The sequence below is a fragment of the Ictalurus punctatus genome, chromosome 1 (genome assembly GCF_001660625.3).
Source record: "Ictalurus punctatus breed USDA103 chromosome 1, Coco_2.0, whole genome shotgun sequence".
Classification (NCBI taxonomy): domain Eukaryota; kingdom Metazoa; phylum Chordata; class Actinopteri; order Siluriformes; family Ictaluridae; genus Ictalurus; species Ictalurus punctatus.
The window spans coordinates 16541568-16558069 of record NC_030416.2 but is presented as its reverse complement, the minus strand read 5'-3'; the positions used below and the strand labels follow the sequence as shown (position 1 = coordinate 16558069).

The 16502-nt window shown below is 37.9% G+C and overlaps 2 protein-coding genes across 3 annotated transcripts in view; both read left to right on the top strand.

The window, feature by feature from the left end:
* Positions 1-731: 731 nt before the first annotated feature.
* On the top strand, positions 732-9764 carry LOC108262134 (soluble guanylate cyclase 88E). Its single transcript, XM_053681486.1, has 15 exons — positions 732-859; positions 1584-1716; positions 1931-2105; positions 2475-2566; positions 2729-2986; positions 3597-3738; positions 4526-4644; positions 4889-5052; positions 5333-5462; positions 5867-6013; positions 6317-6463; positions 7069-7225; positions 7514-7623; positions 7814-7903; positions 8088-9764. The coding sequence occupies exons 1-15, from the start codon at positions 732-734 to the stop codon at positions 8208-8210; spliced, it is 2115 nt and encodes a 704-aa protein (XP_053537461.1). The 3' UTR covers positions 8211-9764.
* Positions 9765-11949: 2185 nt separating this feature from the next.
* Positions 11950-16502, top strand: part of tnfaip8l2b (tumor necrosis factor, alpha-induced protein 8-like 2b) — a 9274-nt gene continuing 4721 nt past the window's right edge. Inside the window, exons 1-2 of one of the 2 annotated variants that reach the window (XM_053676786.1) lie at positions 11950-12260; positions 15093-15412. In XM_053676786.1, the coding sequence (XP_053532761.1) occupies positions 15095-15412 (318 nt within the window). In that variant the 5' untranslated portion in view covers positions 11950-12260; positions 15093-15094. 2 annotated transcript variants of the gene reach the window in all.

Genomic DNA, 16502 nt, shown 5'->3' with positions numbered 1-16502 from the left:
TAGGATAACACTTACTAAAGATGAAAAAAAAATTCAGTAGTCCATTCTAACCTATCCTTTCCATTTTCCTGTACAGCTAAAATACAACGTCTTTTATGAGACAAGTTTGATCCATTTGTTAAAGTGACTCAGACCAGAGTGTTAGCATAAGTACAGAATTGTCCATTAAAAACAATAAATGCTTTCAATAAATGCTTGCTGTACTAGATATTAGGTCGCTCTGTACAATCATCATTCCTCTTGTGGTCATTACATCAAGGATTTGATTAAAAAGTGTAAAATATCAGCTAGCCATATCTTTATATAATGAGGTCTGGCAGAGCAATGTTTTTCTGCACCTGCCACAAACACACCTCAGCTCTCCTGTTTGGGCCTGTTTTAGCCCACCATGTCTATTGTCCTGACAGAGGAGTGTGTGAAGTGCTTCAAGTGCCAGGAACAGGTGTTGGACAGAGAGAGAGAGGGAGGCCAGTGTGTTTTAGCCTGGGCCAGTCGCAACCTCCCAGTGCACTGAACTGAGGAACTGCAGGTAAGCAACACCTACATACTATCCTCATTTGGTTGTCTGATTTATTAATATTTCAGTTTTTATTACCATCTTAGCACTGAAGAATGTGTTCTGAGTTTTAGAAAGCATGTGTAAAAATTTAAGGGCAAATCAACATCTCTGATATATTTGACCCTACTCTGTCAGTGGTGGCAGAGGTCAGGAGGTTCTTAATCCTCTGAAGATGTATGGCCTGTATCTGGAAGCTGTGAATGACTACATTAATGAGTCCTATGGGGAGGATGTTTGGAGGCTTATCGAGGCCCGGGCAGAGATTCCTCACCTAAAGTTTGTACGCCACCAAATGTACAAGTAAGTCTCCTATTTATCAGTGAGTACCAGTAGAGTGAGAATAAGCAGCCTTAAGTATTTGTATTATATACATGCAAGTGACCTTTCCGACAGGTCAAAATGAAAAAGAAATTAATTTATGACAAGTCAGGTTTAAAAAATGTTCTTTCATTATCAGCAAGTAACAAAATGATCAAATAGTTTTTGGTAAAATATTAATAGTGTTATTAATAAATAATAACCCTGAGATCAGTAATCTAATAAATTGTATGGACACATTTAACCTTTATAGCATTATAACTGCCTCCAAGCCTGTTTGTATCCTCTGAACAGCTTTTTAAAAAAATACTTTGTTCCTAATTCTTAGTGACATATCTTTTATAACTGTGATTATATGATTCACACTGCATTCTTCAAATGTGGTCTTTTTTTTTTTTAATATGTTTTGGATATTTGTCGTGTAGCAGGATGCACCCACATTTAATTTTTAAGATGTTGAAATTGTACCTTTTGTAGATTCACATTGTAAAATAAAGTAGCATTGTCCTTTTTCAACAGAAATGATCAAGGATGCAACTTTTGCATCACCCATATGTATGCATGTATGTTTGTGTGTGATACAGGGTGCTTTAAATGAGTGGTAAGACTTCTCAAATATTCCACAATTCACAGTATAAACCCAGAGTATAGATTCATTGTTTTTTTACACATTTGTAAAGTGAAATACTTGAATTTCTTGTTCTAGTGACAATCTGATCCTTCGTCTGGCTAAAGCAGCTGGAGAGGTTCTGGGAAAGACCCACGATGAGCTGATGTATGCCTTTGGAGTTTATATGGTCAAACGAATAGGAAACTATGGTTATGAAAGGATTCTCAAGGTGACTGTGACGCTATCAATAGACAAGCCTCCAAATGAAATCCTCCTTTACTTCATGTACATTTAAATAGAAATAGACACTACTTGATATCCTTTCACATTCATAGCTCATGCATTAATAACTATACTTAAATACTCTAAAAAAATAAATAAAATATAGTAGACAAGTCCCTACTCCCTTATTTTACCTCTGCACCTATTTCTGTGTGGTTCAGGTGTTGGGTCGTAATGTACGAGACTTCATCAATGAACTGGATAATTTGCACGAGTACTTCCGCTTCTCGTTCCCCAAAGTGCAACCGCCAAGCTTCTGTGTGGAAGAAGAATGTGAGACGAGTCTGACGCTGCATTATCGCTCCACTAGAAAGGGTTTTACTCAGTTTGTCAAAGGTAACCATACACTCAAGCACAGGCTGGGTGTAAAAAATGAATGCATTAACTTGGTAGATTGCATGGAAAACATGTTTATGGAATTAGTGCCCAAAAACAGAATCATGTAAATTAAATGCACGGTGAAGATGATGAAAGTGGAGTTGTTGTTGATAACCATGTTGCCAATGTATCAACCAAATACTGACCTTAAAAATGCAAATTATTCTTATCACTTCCTTTTTACAGTTAGAACAAGTTAGAGCTTGCTTAATGAAATAGATTAATTTAAAATTTTCTGTTTACATGTAGTGACTGACTGGCAAAATACAAAATTTTTCCTACATCGTTTATGCTATTAGCCTGAATTTTTGTCATGCATTTCTGTAGGCCAACTCTCTCAAGTGGGCCGTCAATTTTACAACACAGACATTGAGGTGGAGATTTTATCTAAGGAGGAAACAGAGAAAATGACATATGTGGTAAGTGTGTTAAGGAAAAAAAAAATCAGCACTTGAACTATTTTTTTTTTTAAAAAGATCACGCAAAAGATGTGCAATAGCTGAAAACCTTTAATGTCTCACAGGGCTGGGAATTGAATCTGTCTAACAGATTTCTCTATTTTCACCCCAATACTTCTGTAGGTGTACAAGATGAACTTTGACAATGCTGCATTTAAGCACCGCATGCCCCAGCAAAAAACAGCTCCTGGTTATGAAAAGCTCCCTATGAAAAGAGGCATCTTCTTTGACATGTTTCCTTTCAGCGTGATCTTCCGTAGAGACATGACTATGTATCGCATCGGAGATGGCCTGAAGGAAGTGTTCTCAGATCTGCAAGGCAAAAAGGTCAACGAGGAGTTCACTCTGGTGCGGCCCATGTTGGAGTTTAGCTGGGACAATGTAAGTAGGGCAGGTAGTTATGTTTGTTTTAGCTGAGCAGACACTTTCTATTCAATAATGCAAAATGTGCCAAAGGGACATTAGTGATTTATGAATTCTTAGCTACTCAGTGTATAAACAGATTCGAAAGGCTCAGCAGTAAAAGATAACATCACTGGTCCATTCAAAACATTCAAAACAAAGTACATTATGAAGAGAAGACGTTCGGTTAGACTGTCAGTGCAAACTGTGATATGAGAAAAGGCACTTCATTTCTCAGACACCACTAAGACATTTTCACTTATTGATTCAGAGATGGTCCATATGAATTGGAGGAGGAATTGAATTTACATCTCATTTCCCATCTTCCTGTGACACGAATCACTAACATCAAAATGGATAAAGGTAGAAGGTTGCTTTATTACAATTAACAGATAACTGCATTGTCCGTAGGATCATAAGAGAACCCCCTGAAGGGTAGAGACATGTGTCGATTAGGAGCTGTCTTACCAAACGAACTGTGGAGAAAAAAAATCTGAGGCCACACAGAGTTCTTTGAGGCTACTGGCCAGCACGTCATTCTGTATCTATAGTGAGCAGCAAAACACACATGCTATGTGTTCTCCTTCAGATCTACACTCACCTCAACAATGTGTTTGAGCTGCTGTCAAAAGCAGTTGTAGAGAGCAAGCAGAAGGTCAACATCCCTAAACTCAGCAAAGAAGAGCCTGAGGAGAAAGAGGAGAGTGAGAAGCCAAAGAAGGAAGAACGAGGTACAGACTTGCTGTCAGCTTGCTATAATCTGACAGGAGCATGATGAATATTTCGGCAAGAAAGGCAAAAATTTTCACACTGCATTTCATCCCACTGGCCTTGAGTTGTCTGTGGTAGGATTAACAAAGTCCACTGCAAAGTGGTGGACACTTCTAAAGTGTCCAAAAATAAATAAATTCAGTATTTTCAGACTTGTGAGACTTGCTTATATAAAATTTAATTAAATATGAATATCCTGTTTGCTTAATATTTCACATTATGTTGATGCTTTATAGTCCATTCAAATGGTAATACATTTACACCCAATACACAAAGTGCTAATTAACAGTTTTTAAAGACTAATACCCAACTGTGATTCAAGTAATATTGTCCTATATACATTGTGTTGCATATTGTATAATGTTATTAAATAATAACAGCTAATTTTAGTGAAGAATGTATGTCAAGTCAAGTGGGTTTTTATTGTCATTCCTTCATATAGGCCATGCTTGTGTACATTGGAACGAAATATCATTTATCCAGGACCATGGTGCAACACATAACAGTACACAGGGCTACATAAAGTGCAAATACACAACAGTGTGAGATGAGTGCAGAACAACAAGTACACAGATCAGAACAATAAAAATACATAACAATAAAGATTCAGGACAATAAAGACACAGAACATGGGCTGTAAACTGTACACTGTATCACAACAGTTTCTAATCATACATCTATACTGGACATCTGCCAGCTAATCAGAATTACAGAATAATAAATAAAAGTGCCATTGTGCTCCTTCAGACAGCAAGGCAATGGATGAGATGAAAGGAGCCGATCAGGAGTATAGCAGCGCTCTGACCCAGTACAACAGCTCAGCAAACTCTGGAGGAGAAGACATTGAACTGCTTGCCTTCCAGACCGTCACTGGTTAGATGTGATATTTACAGACCCACTCACAACCGACCACCCTGATCAATACAGCATCATGCTAACTTACTAGAGGAATAGAGGATCATTTTCCCCAATATATTTGTAGATTAGAACAGAATGCTAAATGTCATATTTACACAAAAGTCAAGCTAAGGAATTACAACCTCCGTTTTGTTTAGTTAACACTTATGTCAGGTGAACATGCTTGAAGACATGCTTGCACTGACTGTCTAGGAGCAATTTGACTTATTGAGGCTCTCTTCTCTTTTGTATTTAGGCAAGTGCAGTGAAACTATATTTGAGGACATGCGAGAGCCACCTAAAAAGCCTCTCCATTTGAAGGGCCAGATGAAATACGTGCCTCAGTGGGATTCACTCATCTTCCTTGGCACACCCATGTAAGCTTTAATTACATCTGCCATGCAGCAAAATGTGGTGCTTCCTGTTTAATCAATATGCTTGAAGCAATATAGAGCAGTCAATAGCCAGTCTGATCAAATTAGAACCCAGCACTAAAGCTTTAACATCACATGATTTATCATTTTAGATGTCCATTTTAATTGTCTAGATTTGTTTGAGCAAACATACCATAAAGTCAAAGCTAAACAAGCATCAATGAATTAAACAGTGCTACAAATGATTTACTCTACATTAAAACCTATCCAATTTCCTTTTTAGTATTGAGACGGTGGAGGACATGATTAAAATGGGCGTTTATGTCAATGACCTTAACCTGCATGATTCTAGCAGAGAGCTCATTCTGGCAGGAACTCAGCAATCAGCCGAGCTGCAGCTGGCTCTGGACCAGGTACACACACCACGGTCTCAAAAGTGGCAGCACTTAGCATTTCCTAACAATACCCTGCTAAACATCAAATATCAAATATCAAGTTTTATTATGTGATTATTATAAAGCTTGAAATTATGTTATTTTATTGACAGATCATTTTGCTTCTTTATGGAAATAAACACTTGAAATTAGCATTATCTGCCTATAGAGCAAGATAATGTTAAACTTGAAATAATTCAAATGTCAAGGCTGAATAATCCTGACTCTTTCCTACGTTTGACTATATAAGTCACTTGTTAAGATGTTGTTTCTGTAATATATGACACGCCTGGGTTTTTATAAGTAAAAATAAAGAACATTGTAGGGTTCTGGGTTCCCAATAAAGGGGTTACAATAAAGGAGAATGTGTGCCGCCTATACAGGAGCAACAGAAATATGCCCAGCTGCAAGAGATCATTAAGAAACTGGACGAGGAGAAGAAGAGAGGAGACTCTCTGCTATACGCTATGATACCAAAAGCTGTGGCTGACCGACTGCGCAAAGGCATCACAGCACTAGAAACTTGTCAAGTATGTACACGCACACACACACACACACACACACACACACACACACACACACACACACACAGTCTCACACACACACACACACAGACTCACACACACACACACACACACACACAGTGCCTGTCCAGCTAATTAGTTGGCTAACCTTCTCATCATTTACATAACAGGCTTTTGTCCCTTGCCAGCACAATGTCCTCATCAGATACTCTGTCTAAATAAACGTTATAAGCAAGAAATGTTCATGTTATTATAATCCTGCTATTTGTAACTTGTAGCTGATTTTTGTCCTGTGGCTCTGTTATCTAGGTTTTCCCGGACGTAACCATCCTGTTTAGCGATGTGGTCAAATTTAATGAAATCTGTATCCACATCACACCCATGCAGGTGGTGGACATGCTCAATGAGATCTACATCGTTTTTGACACCCTCAGTGAGAAACACAACGTGTATAAGGTAACAAAAGTTACATTAAAAAGGACATTATTCAAATCAACGAAGACAAGGCTTTCTGACCTTTTCGTTATTTATTTCAATTATGTTATTTAGAGCTTCTGCTAGGTCTCACAGTTCAAGTAGCAGATCAAGAGATTGGTTTAACCATACCCATATCTTTAACCAACTTGTTTAGAAATCTATATAGGTGGGTAGCACGGTGGCACAGAAGGAAGTGTTGGTACCTCACGGCTACAGGGTCCAGAGAGCAATTCTGAGCTCAGGACAATGTCTGTGTGGAGTTTCAGATGTTCTCACCATATCTACATGGCTTCCCTCTGGGTGCAGCAGTTTCTTACCACTTCATAAAAACACAACAATAGATAGATTGGTGACCATAAAAACTACTAGCGTGTGGGTGAGATGTCCTGTAATGGACAAGCATCCCATCCAGAGTGTATTCCTGCCTTGGGCCCAGTGTCTCTAGGACAGACTCCGTAGCCACCTTGATCCTGACTAGGATAAAGCGGTTACTGAAGATGAATGAATGAATTAATTAATTAATTAATTAATTAGGCTTGGCTATATGAGAATAACCAGGACACTGTGATGTACACTGTTCCCAGGTGGAGACCATAAGAGATGCTTACATGGTGGTGGCTGGAGTGCCTAATAAGACCACATTTCATGCTCACCATATCTGTGACATGGCTCTAGATATGCTGAGCTCCATCGATCACCTCAAAGACCCCTCTACCGGGGATAACATTCAGATTCGTGTTGGTAGGTGCACTGTGACCACTGCAATCTGATTCTCACTGCATTCATTTCAGAAATGGAAGTACTCGCACCTGACATTTTACACTTAAAAGGGACATTTTGCAATATGTCCATGAAGTTATATTTTATTATTATTGTTGTTGTAGCATAGCCTTCTTCTAGTCCTTTGTCATTCTACAGTCTCTTTTTTCAAGGTCACATTCAAAATGTGCAGTTTAAAAATATCATTTCTGAGATGAAAATAACAGTGAGACATTGATAAGTGTACAGTATTTGTGTTGTATCTCACAGGAATACACTCTGGTATGGTGGTGGCTGGGGTAGTGGGACTGAAGATGCCACGCTACTGTCTGTTTGGAGACACTGTGAACACTGCCTCTCGCATGGAGTCCAATGGTGTGGTAAGAGATGATCTAGTGGTGTCTCTGATACCATAACTATTTCTTAATTTATAAATTATTAGACAAGCCAGCAGGAGGCAATGTAGCAGGTCCCGGGACAAACAAAGGATTAAGAATGTTAATCACATTAATTTGAATTGGGAGTTATAAAACGTACATCTTGTTTATCAGTCTCTTCCTCTGTGATTAGGGCATGCAAATCCACATTAGCCAGACCACTAAGGACCACTTGGAGCATGAGCCATATATCATTGAAGAAAGGGGAAAGATTTTTGTAAAGGTACATATTACCCCACAATCCATCCAGTCTACTGTGCATAGAACAGATTCCTAGTGGATATAGAGTATATGGCTTCCTGACAGTGTTACCAAGGGATTCACAAGATTTTTATTTATTGTGAAATTACATAATAAAATGTACTTGTTATGAATATATAAAAACAAAAATAATAATTATGATTAAGGGGAAGGGTTACATGAAGACATATTGGCTGAAAGGGAAGAAGGACCTTTCCTTTAAAACCCCAGCAGAGCTTCGGTACAGCAGTGAGCAGAAAGACTCTGAGGATCGAAGCTCTAATGGGTAAGTAGAGGATTTTAACACTAGACTGGAATAGATTCACTGCAACAATAACTAGAATCATTAGAATAATCATGACAAAGATAGCATACTTGCTTGCCTTTATTTGACCTCTCTTTCCTTCTCACTGGTGGTTGCTTTTGGGCAGTTCAACTTGTACTAATACCAAGCACTCTACCTCCAACCTAAACATTCCCAATGAGGAGCAGGCAGAGGGGAAGCCCACCCCTACAGACCTGCCTCCTGACACACTCCCACCATTGGAGGGCACCACAGACTCCACTGTGGCCACTAATGAACCTCAGGACAAGGAGAAGGTTAAAAAGACAAAGAACAACAAAGGAGGCAAAGCAGAAAATGCCTCGGCTAATTCGCAGGAGAGTTCTCCCCCTGCTGGCAGCCAGAAGAAGGAAGACCCAGAGCTCAATAACAAAAAGCACAGCTTCAGGAACCAGTACACACGGCTACCTGCCAACCTGCCCATGCGCAGTGCAGCCTGCACCCTTCTGTGAGACGCAAGCAATTATTCCTCCTCTAGTTTAAACCAGACTGAACTCCTAAAAGCCCTGCTTCACTGACAGAACAAAGTCTAGAACCAGCTTAACTTAAGTTCTGAAATTTGTAGATTATTACCATACATACCGTACGAGAACTGAATTCCAGAACTTTATGTGAGATGGCTCTATACAGCAGTGCGAAAAGGAAAACTGGCTTTTGTGGAGATTTATACTGCATTTAAAACCTGTTAATTTATCATCCTTAATACTGTTGTCATAGAAGTGTCCTAACCAGACATGCCAACTATTCTCATGACATAAATGTCACCTGAATTCACAATCAGAAAAAGCATTACAGTAGCACATTTGCATGCATTTCTAAAATTACCAACTTTTTCCTAAAAAATAAAAAAAATAAATAAGAGAGAGTTTTTAATAAATGGAAACTGATAAGTAATCAAGTTGTTGTGCTAGTACAAAGGTGGAGCTAGTGGTTGCTGTAAATGAGTAAGAGGTACAAATACAGTATATTCAAATCTTCTGAAATCATAACTGTCAACACTCAGACCACAAGCTGTGCTACATTCAAGTATTAAATGTTAAAGAGAGCCTTATGCTGCTGTTGTCAGGAGAAGAGAGGTGCTTTCTTTTAGCCAAAGTATCAGACGTTTAGCACCATGCTTTCAAGTCTGATACACAGGCTTGCTTTAGTTCACATGGTGGAATGGTGGGGCACATTTCAGTATCTGAACAAATCATTTATATATACAGTCAATGGATTTCAATGGATTCATTTCATTAGCATATATGTATGTACAGTTACATTTTCTTCTCAGATTCATTGATGCCTATTGAATAAATATAATAGGTAATGTAATAGCTCTGGTATAGTAAACCTGCATCAAATCTGCATTGTTGCTTTGTTTATCTTTACTTTGTCAGAAGTGAGCACATATGTTGTGATTGTTTAACTGCTTCTAAGTAAGGATATTTATGAATCAATGTTGTGTCATTTTTTAATCAATACAATATTTTATGCCTTTTGAGGTTCATTTAATGACTAAAAGCAGTGTTACACATACAGTAGTTAAAAGTATTACTTGAAATGTACAATTGGCTTGCAAAGTATATGTAAATGGTTTAGGTGTTAAGCACGCACTCACACACACACAAACACACACACACACACACACACACACACACACACACACACACACACACACACACAAATATCTTTGTGATTAATGGGAAATACTAGCACACAAAAAATCAGTTTTGTGCAGTTTTCCATAGTCACAGTTCTTTTCAAAACAAAATAAATGTAAAAAAAAAAAAATCTAAACCATATAGCATTCATTTGTAACTCAACAACAATAATGAAAATTATGATTTCTCTCAGTTGGCCTTGGTGACCTACATTATGTGAGCATTTTTTTTTCTCTTTAAAGATCATGTAAAATGAAAACATGCAGAGGTAACCAAAACCTGGGGTTTTATCAAGTTATATCTCTCTTTCACTAAGCACACATACAAGTAGTCATGTCAGATGTCACTCTATGATAAAGAGGAAGTCATCAGGAAACCAAGTAAGCGACACTTCCTGTCTGTTGCCATGGAGACAAACCTAATTCCGCAGTTACCCTGACTCTCCCTGCACTACTGTTCTGTTTCTGAAGCACAGAATAATTGTTATCTCAGAGAAGAGCATTAAACAAGAATCATCTTCCTGCTCACTCTGATCCACATTAACAGCTACACTAAAATGAAACAGTTTGCTTTGATTGACAATTTATTAACATATTCAAAACAACGTTTTTTTTTACTATGTCTAAAGAAAATAATAAGCCTTGATGTCTACTTCTGGGCAACCCTGATCTGACTTAAATTGGACTATTATACTATCAGTTCATTTGTCTTCTTGAACTAATCCATTTAACAAATGTAAATAATTTGAGTTTTATATTAAGTTTAACATCTTGTATACAACCCTAATAGTTGTCTTCTTCTACATCCTAAAAAGGCACACTAAAGGCTAAAAATAGTGGCTTTATTTATGGAAAAGGTGTTGTTTTCACATCTTTGTGCTCAGTGATCTAACAGAGATATTAAACTGACAGAGTTGACTACAACAGTTGACTGTAACATAACAGAAATGTAGACTAAATTGAACCATAGTTTAAGATTTCACAGCTCTCTGCACTCGTAAGCATTGAAATTCAAGAAATTACAGTTGCATCGTTGTCCCCAAAGTCTGCAAACAATTTCTGGCTAATTGCCAAAGCCAACCAGCTGCATGGAGATTTTAATAGAGAATGATTCTAGTCCAGATGGTTATAATTCAGATAACAGACAGATAAGCATTCATCTTTGGACTTCGTCTGGGCCGTACTACTACTAGGTGCACACAGGTAAGTGTATGATTATTTAAAAAAAAATAAATAAATAAATAAATAAAAACAAAGAAGAAGAAAAAGATGGGTATTAAACCAGGCATTTAAATAGGAAAAATTAATACTATTATTCAAATATTAATTAAAAATAGTATATCTGAGTTTTGGCATAATTTGAGTTGGGTGTACAAAAAAAAAATTTAACCACCAAGTTGCACTTCCAAGTTTCAAGAATGAGTTGCAAAAGTAGAGTAGTTCCTTGTTGTTCATTAACCACTTCTAACAACACAAGAGTGTAGTTTCGGTTGAACCGTTTAAAGCCTGAATACTAGACCTTCCATGAAATTGCTGTGTATTTTGAAAATTAAACCAGCATTCATCCAACACAAAAAAGTCATAATGATATAAACATCTGTGAGGGTTTTTTTGTTGTTGTTGTTGTTTTTATTTTTGTTGTTAAAGATGCACTCAACTGGCATCAGGTCAGTTGATGTAACTTTTCTCTGCAGAAGAATTCAAATCTTTCAAGTTTTTACAGTTGCTCTATATCACACTCAGCTGCCAAACAGCCATTTCTCAGGGGACATGAACATGAGTCAGAGTGCAGGAACAGGGCTGTTGAGGCTGGCTGCATTCCAATAATAGTGATTGCAAAAAAAAACGAACCCCTCCCCGTTGCAATGGCCTGCATCCCAGGCTTACTGCTAAATTCTTTACAGGGGTTTCACTTGTTAGGGCACGTTGGTGCTCTGTCAGCAGCTAGCAGAGTGAGAGAGAAGGGCGGTCTGTGACAGTATCTGTGTGTGTGTGTGTGTGTGTGTGTGTGTGTGTGTGTGTGTGCATGAGTGTGAGTGCGTGTGTGTGTTCAGAGAGAGTGAGAACGAGAGAGAGAGAGAGAGGCAGACAGAAACATGCACACTTAGGGGTGTGTCTTAGACAATTAGTTCCTCAAGGAAGTACAACTCAGATTATCTTGAAACAGAGTGTCGAGCAGATCAGAGAGTTTCTTTGGAGGTTTTTTTGTGTCATTCCATCCTTGCTTAAGGAGAGCACTGTTGTTGTTGGGGTTTTTTTTAAACAAAAAACCTGGATGTTGATCACCTGAGCTGCACACACAAGGAGGATAGAGACTTGACAGAGAGGAGGGAGGGAAAAGAACAGAAAAAGCAGGTAAGAGCCTTCTGTTACTGACCTATGCCCTCAGCTCAATACACACTGTGTGGCTCTACAGACAGGCATGAAATTACTGTATCAGTAAACTAACCGTAAAGCAACAGAAAACAAGTCCAAATCTCTGTAATTAGTTTCTCTAAATCGGAAAGAGAAAACAAGCTGGTGTTTTTTTTCAGCAGCTGGAGCAGCTGGCTCTTGTACAAATTCTTGGCGCTATCTCTTACCCGCCTCCCTGTATAAGCAGTAGTTTGGAGGGAATTTATCCTGTGTTCAAGTTGGAACAGGTATCATGTCCTGCCTCCTATGTCATGGGCCGATTAGAAAACATAGTGCCACTTGCTGCAATTACGCAGGCAGATTTTAAACAGTGGAGTTTCCCTGTCTAACACTGACCTAAATAAGCAGAGATGTTCACTGCTCCTTTTGATGTAGAGTAGCCGTTGCATGGAAAACTACAGGGCCTCTGGTATCAGAACTGACTCAATGTCTTGTGAAATTGTGAAAAAGCAAATGATTGGCAACTTTTCGTTACTGCCTAACAGAACAGGGTTTCACTTCCTTTATGAACAACCATGTACATTCCTCAGTCATCTTCTGAAAAACAACCGCAGTGCTGAACAGGGCGTAAAGAACATGACACACACACTAAGAGACATGGAGAGTCTGTGCTTGCCATCACACAAATCAAACATTCCACACACAGCTACCATGCGCTATCACTTGTACTTCAATACTTAAAATACTGATAGTGTACATGAGGGAAATTTTTCACTGGTGTCCTCACTTATTTGCATAAAGAAATCACCAAACAGCCCATACAGTTGTTGTTGTTTTTTTTTTTTGTCAGGTTAGCCACTGTGAAATCATTAATAGCTTGTTTTCTTTGAATCAAAATGTTGAAGAGAAAGTTTCATACAATACTGCAGTAAAATTTCACTCATACTATATAGGAACAAATGTTTTAGCTGATATGCCCACAATACAATGCTAGCAAGTGAAGTAAACTTGCATCCATGTAAATATATACTCATATATTTCTCTACAGAACAGTTATACAATCCTTGGACTCTAGAAAAGTCAAAACTGTAAGCTTCTAACGTATATGTATAATATAATATAGCTATTGTGAAATGCATGGCAGCCTGCCTGCTCTGTTTGAACAAGAGCATTAACGGGTTGGTATAATCAGTGTGATCACCAGCCAACAGTCCCAGCTCTCCAGAAAGCAGGTTATGACCTGTCCTTTAGCTGTTTTCTAATGACATGGTTAGTGCTGCTGCCTTCAACACAAGCCAACAGGACACTTTACATCCTATATAAGCTCCAGGCCTTGCCTCTTTAGATGCACCGGCACACTCAGCCCTCCACTGTACACTGTAGCACGTCAGTCATTTGAAGAATGATAAATATTTATCTTGCTTGTAGACAATTCACCAATCACAGTTCTCCTTAAGTCATCCGTATAGCTCAGGTTCTCAGCTAACACTTAGTACTAAGTATCTAATGAATGCTGGCAAAGGGGAAGAACTTTTAATGCAAGTGGATTGGGAACCTGTTTAATCTAAATAAATGTAATACAAATCTATTTACACTACATCACATGAAAAGTAATGTTCTTTAATGCTAAACATTAACATTTCTTATCAGGTAGTCTACAGTTTGATCAGGTCTGTTACTATGTTATAAATGCATTGTAAGGAATGTTATAACAGATTAAAGATGATGTTGTATTGCAACATCAGTCAGTCGTCAGTATTAAACCATGCAACTAGAAAAAGCAACTTGTTTAACAGAAATTGAAAATCTGCTGTAATTCAAATATGACAGTGTGTTAGTTAGGTACATCTCTTTCTTTTGTTTAGAAAGGTGATAATGACAGCATCAGATGTGTTGCCACTGACACAACACAATTAACATATTATTCTTTACCAGACCAAAGAAAAAGACTGGCTTAGCTAATTGGACGTACCACCAACATGATAGCATTCTTTATTTTTGGATCAGACTATCAACTGCACATTTGTCGTGTGGCACTAAGAGAGTACTACTGTGTACAATTAAGTAATAACAGTAATTAGTGTAAAGCACAATGGGGGATCAAAAATGGTAAAGCATAGTAGTTAGATTTAGTTCTTTTTGTCACTAAGAGCTGCTTGTTTGGAGCAGCATCGGGTTCTGGTGTTCCTGTTTTTATGGCCCAATCTGGAGATGCATGTGGAAACTTGTGAGCTATGCAATCATCTTTTCCTGCATACCTGCCTTTGCATGCTTAGTCAGTTGCAAGGAGCAAAAAGACCAGAACAGGAAGTGTATTCTGCTTGTGTTTGACTATTTTTATAGAATTTGTGGTCTAATACATGGCAATTTATCTGAAATAAAATATTAAACTGTTTTGTTATTGTGAAAGATAAATGAAATCTAAGCTGACATAGTCTTTAGTTTGTTTACATGACATGTTGGTACTGATGAAGTCCTTCAGGATACAATTTCCACTCCCTCAAGGATACTTTTTCTACAGCATGGCCCTAAGGGTATATCCCTAAAGGCTGAAAATCTCAGTAACACAATACACAAACAGAGACAAGAAACAGAGGATGTGGTATTGTGGACCACATGCAACATAAACGAATAACAAGGCATTTTCTAGCTTGAATATTATATTTTGTGTAGATCAACATTATCTTTGTAATAAGAATGCACTCATATACACATTTTAAAATCACATGCATATCATGAATATGTATTTCAAAGTATATATTTGTAAAGAAAAAAAAGAAGGAAAAAAAACTTGCTAACTTGTATCTCTGTCTCTCCCTTCCCCTTTACAAGAAATGGAGAACTTTAGCTCCAGAGACTTGGCTATGAGAGCCCAGAAGAAGATTCTCAGCAATATGGCCAACAAATCAGTAGCGCAGATGTTCATTGATGACACCAGCAGTGAGATCCTGGACGAGCTGTACCGTGTCTCAAAGGAGTACACAGGGAACCGCACAGAGGCCCAGAAAGTGATTAAGGACCTGGTTAAAGTTGTTGTGAAGGTTGCTGTGCTTTTTAAGCACAACCGTTTCAGTGAGGACGAGCTCAGCATAGCCCAGAACTTCAAGAAGAAACTACACCAGGGAGCCATGACGGCCATCAGTTTCCATGAGGTACACCCCACAAATTCAGAGACAAAAATGTCAAATCCATCATATCATATATGCAACCATATTTCACAACTTGTTAAAAGGGCATCAACACTGCATTATTTGAATCCTTTAAATGGCAGGGATCTATGAACAAAATGGGAGCGTAAGAGAGTAAAATGGGTCTATAGATGTACAGACAACCTGTAAAGACAGGTTGTACAACCTGAAACATATTTAACTCAGTTACATCCATGTGAGTTCAGAAGTACCAGATAGCACTGATCAAAAACCACAAGATACATTAATCTGCATTTCATCATATGGTGTGAAAAACACAGTTAACATGTTTTATATTCTGTGGTTACTTTATTATGTGTGCCTTTTCTACAGCTGTACCTAACAGAAGCCATCTTAGCCAAGCTGTAATGTACAAATTTGTGTCACCACTATTCGACTTGGAAGTAAGATGAATAACTAAAACTACTCTCTTATCATGATAACTGCATTTGCTTCTTTCAGGACTTACCAGGTTTTTGAGACATTAGCTTTACTCTCTTTAAGCATTTTTCTCTTCCATGAACTTCCCATAAATCACTGCTCATTCAGTATCAGTTATGCACAAAAGTGCATTGTAATTGTGTAGCCTCGTGTCTAGGGGATTAGCATATGAGTAGTTCATGGGAAGCATATAGGATTTATCATTACTGTAAGTATGACAAAACACTCACAGCATTCATGGAAGAGGCCACTCTGCACAGTACAAAACAGTTAAAGTTTCCTTAGCCAATGGCTGACAGTATTGCTTGCAAAACCGTGTGGATTATAATTATCTGTTATTCATCACAAACACATTAAAGTACAGCAACACTACCAATTTTTGTTCAAGTATGTACAGTATATTGGGCTGTTAAGAGATTTCCCTGCTGCTTTTCAACATTAATACAGGGTAGGACAGGGTAGGATTTTACCAGCAGTAGGTTTGTATAACATTTTAATTATTGTATAAAAAGTTGATTCATTTGTAGATACTCCACATATTTATCATTGTACATTTAAAACTATTTTTGAGGCATGTATAATCAAACTATACTGTTTCTGCAACTGGTCAGCA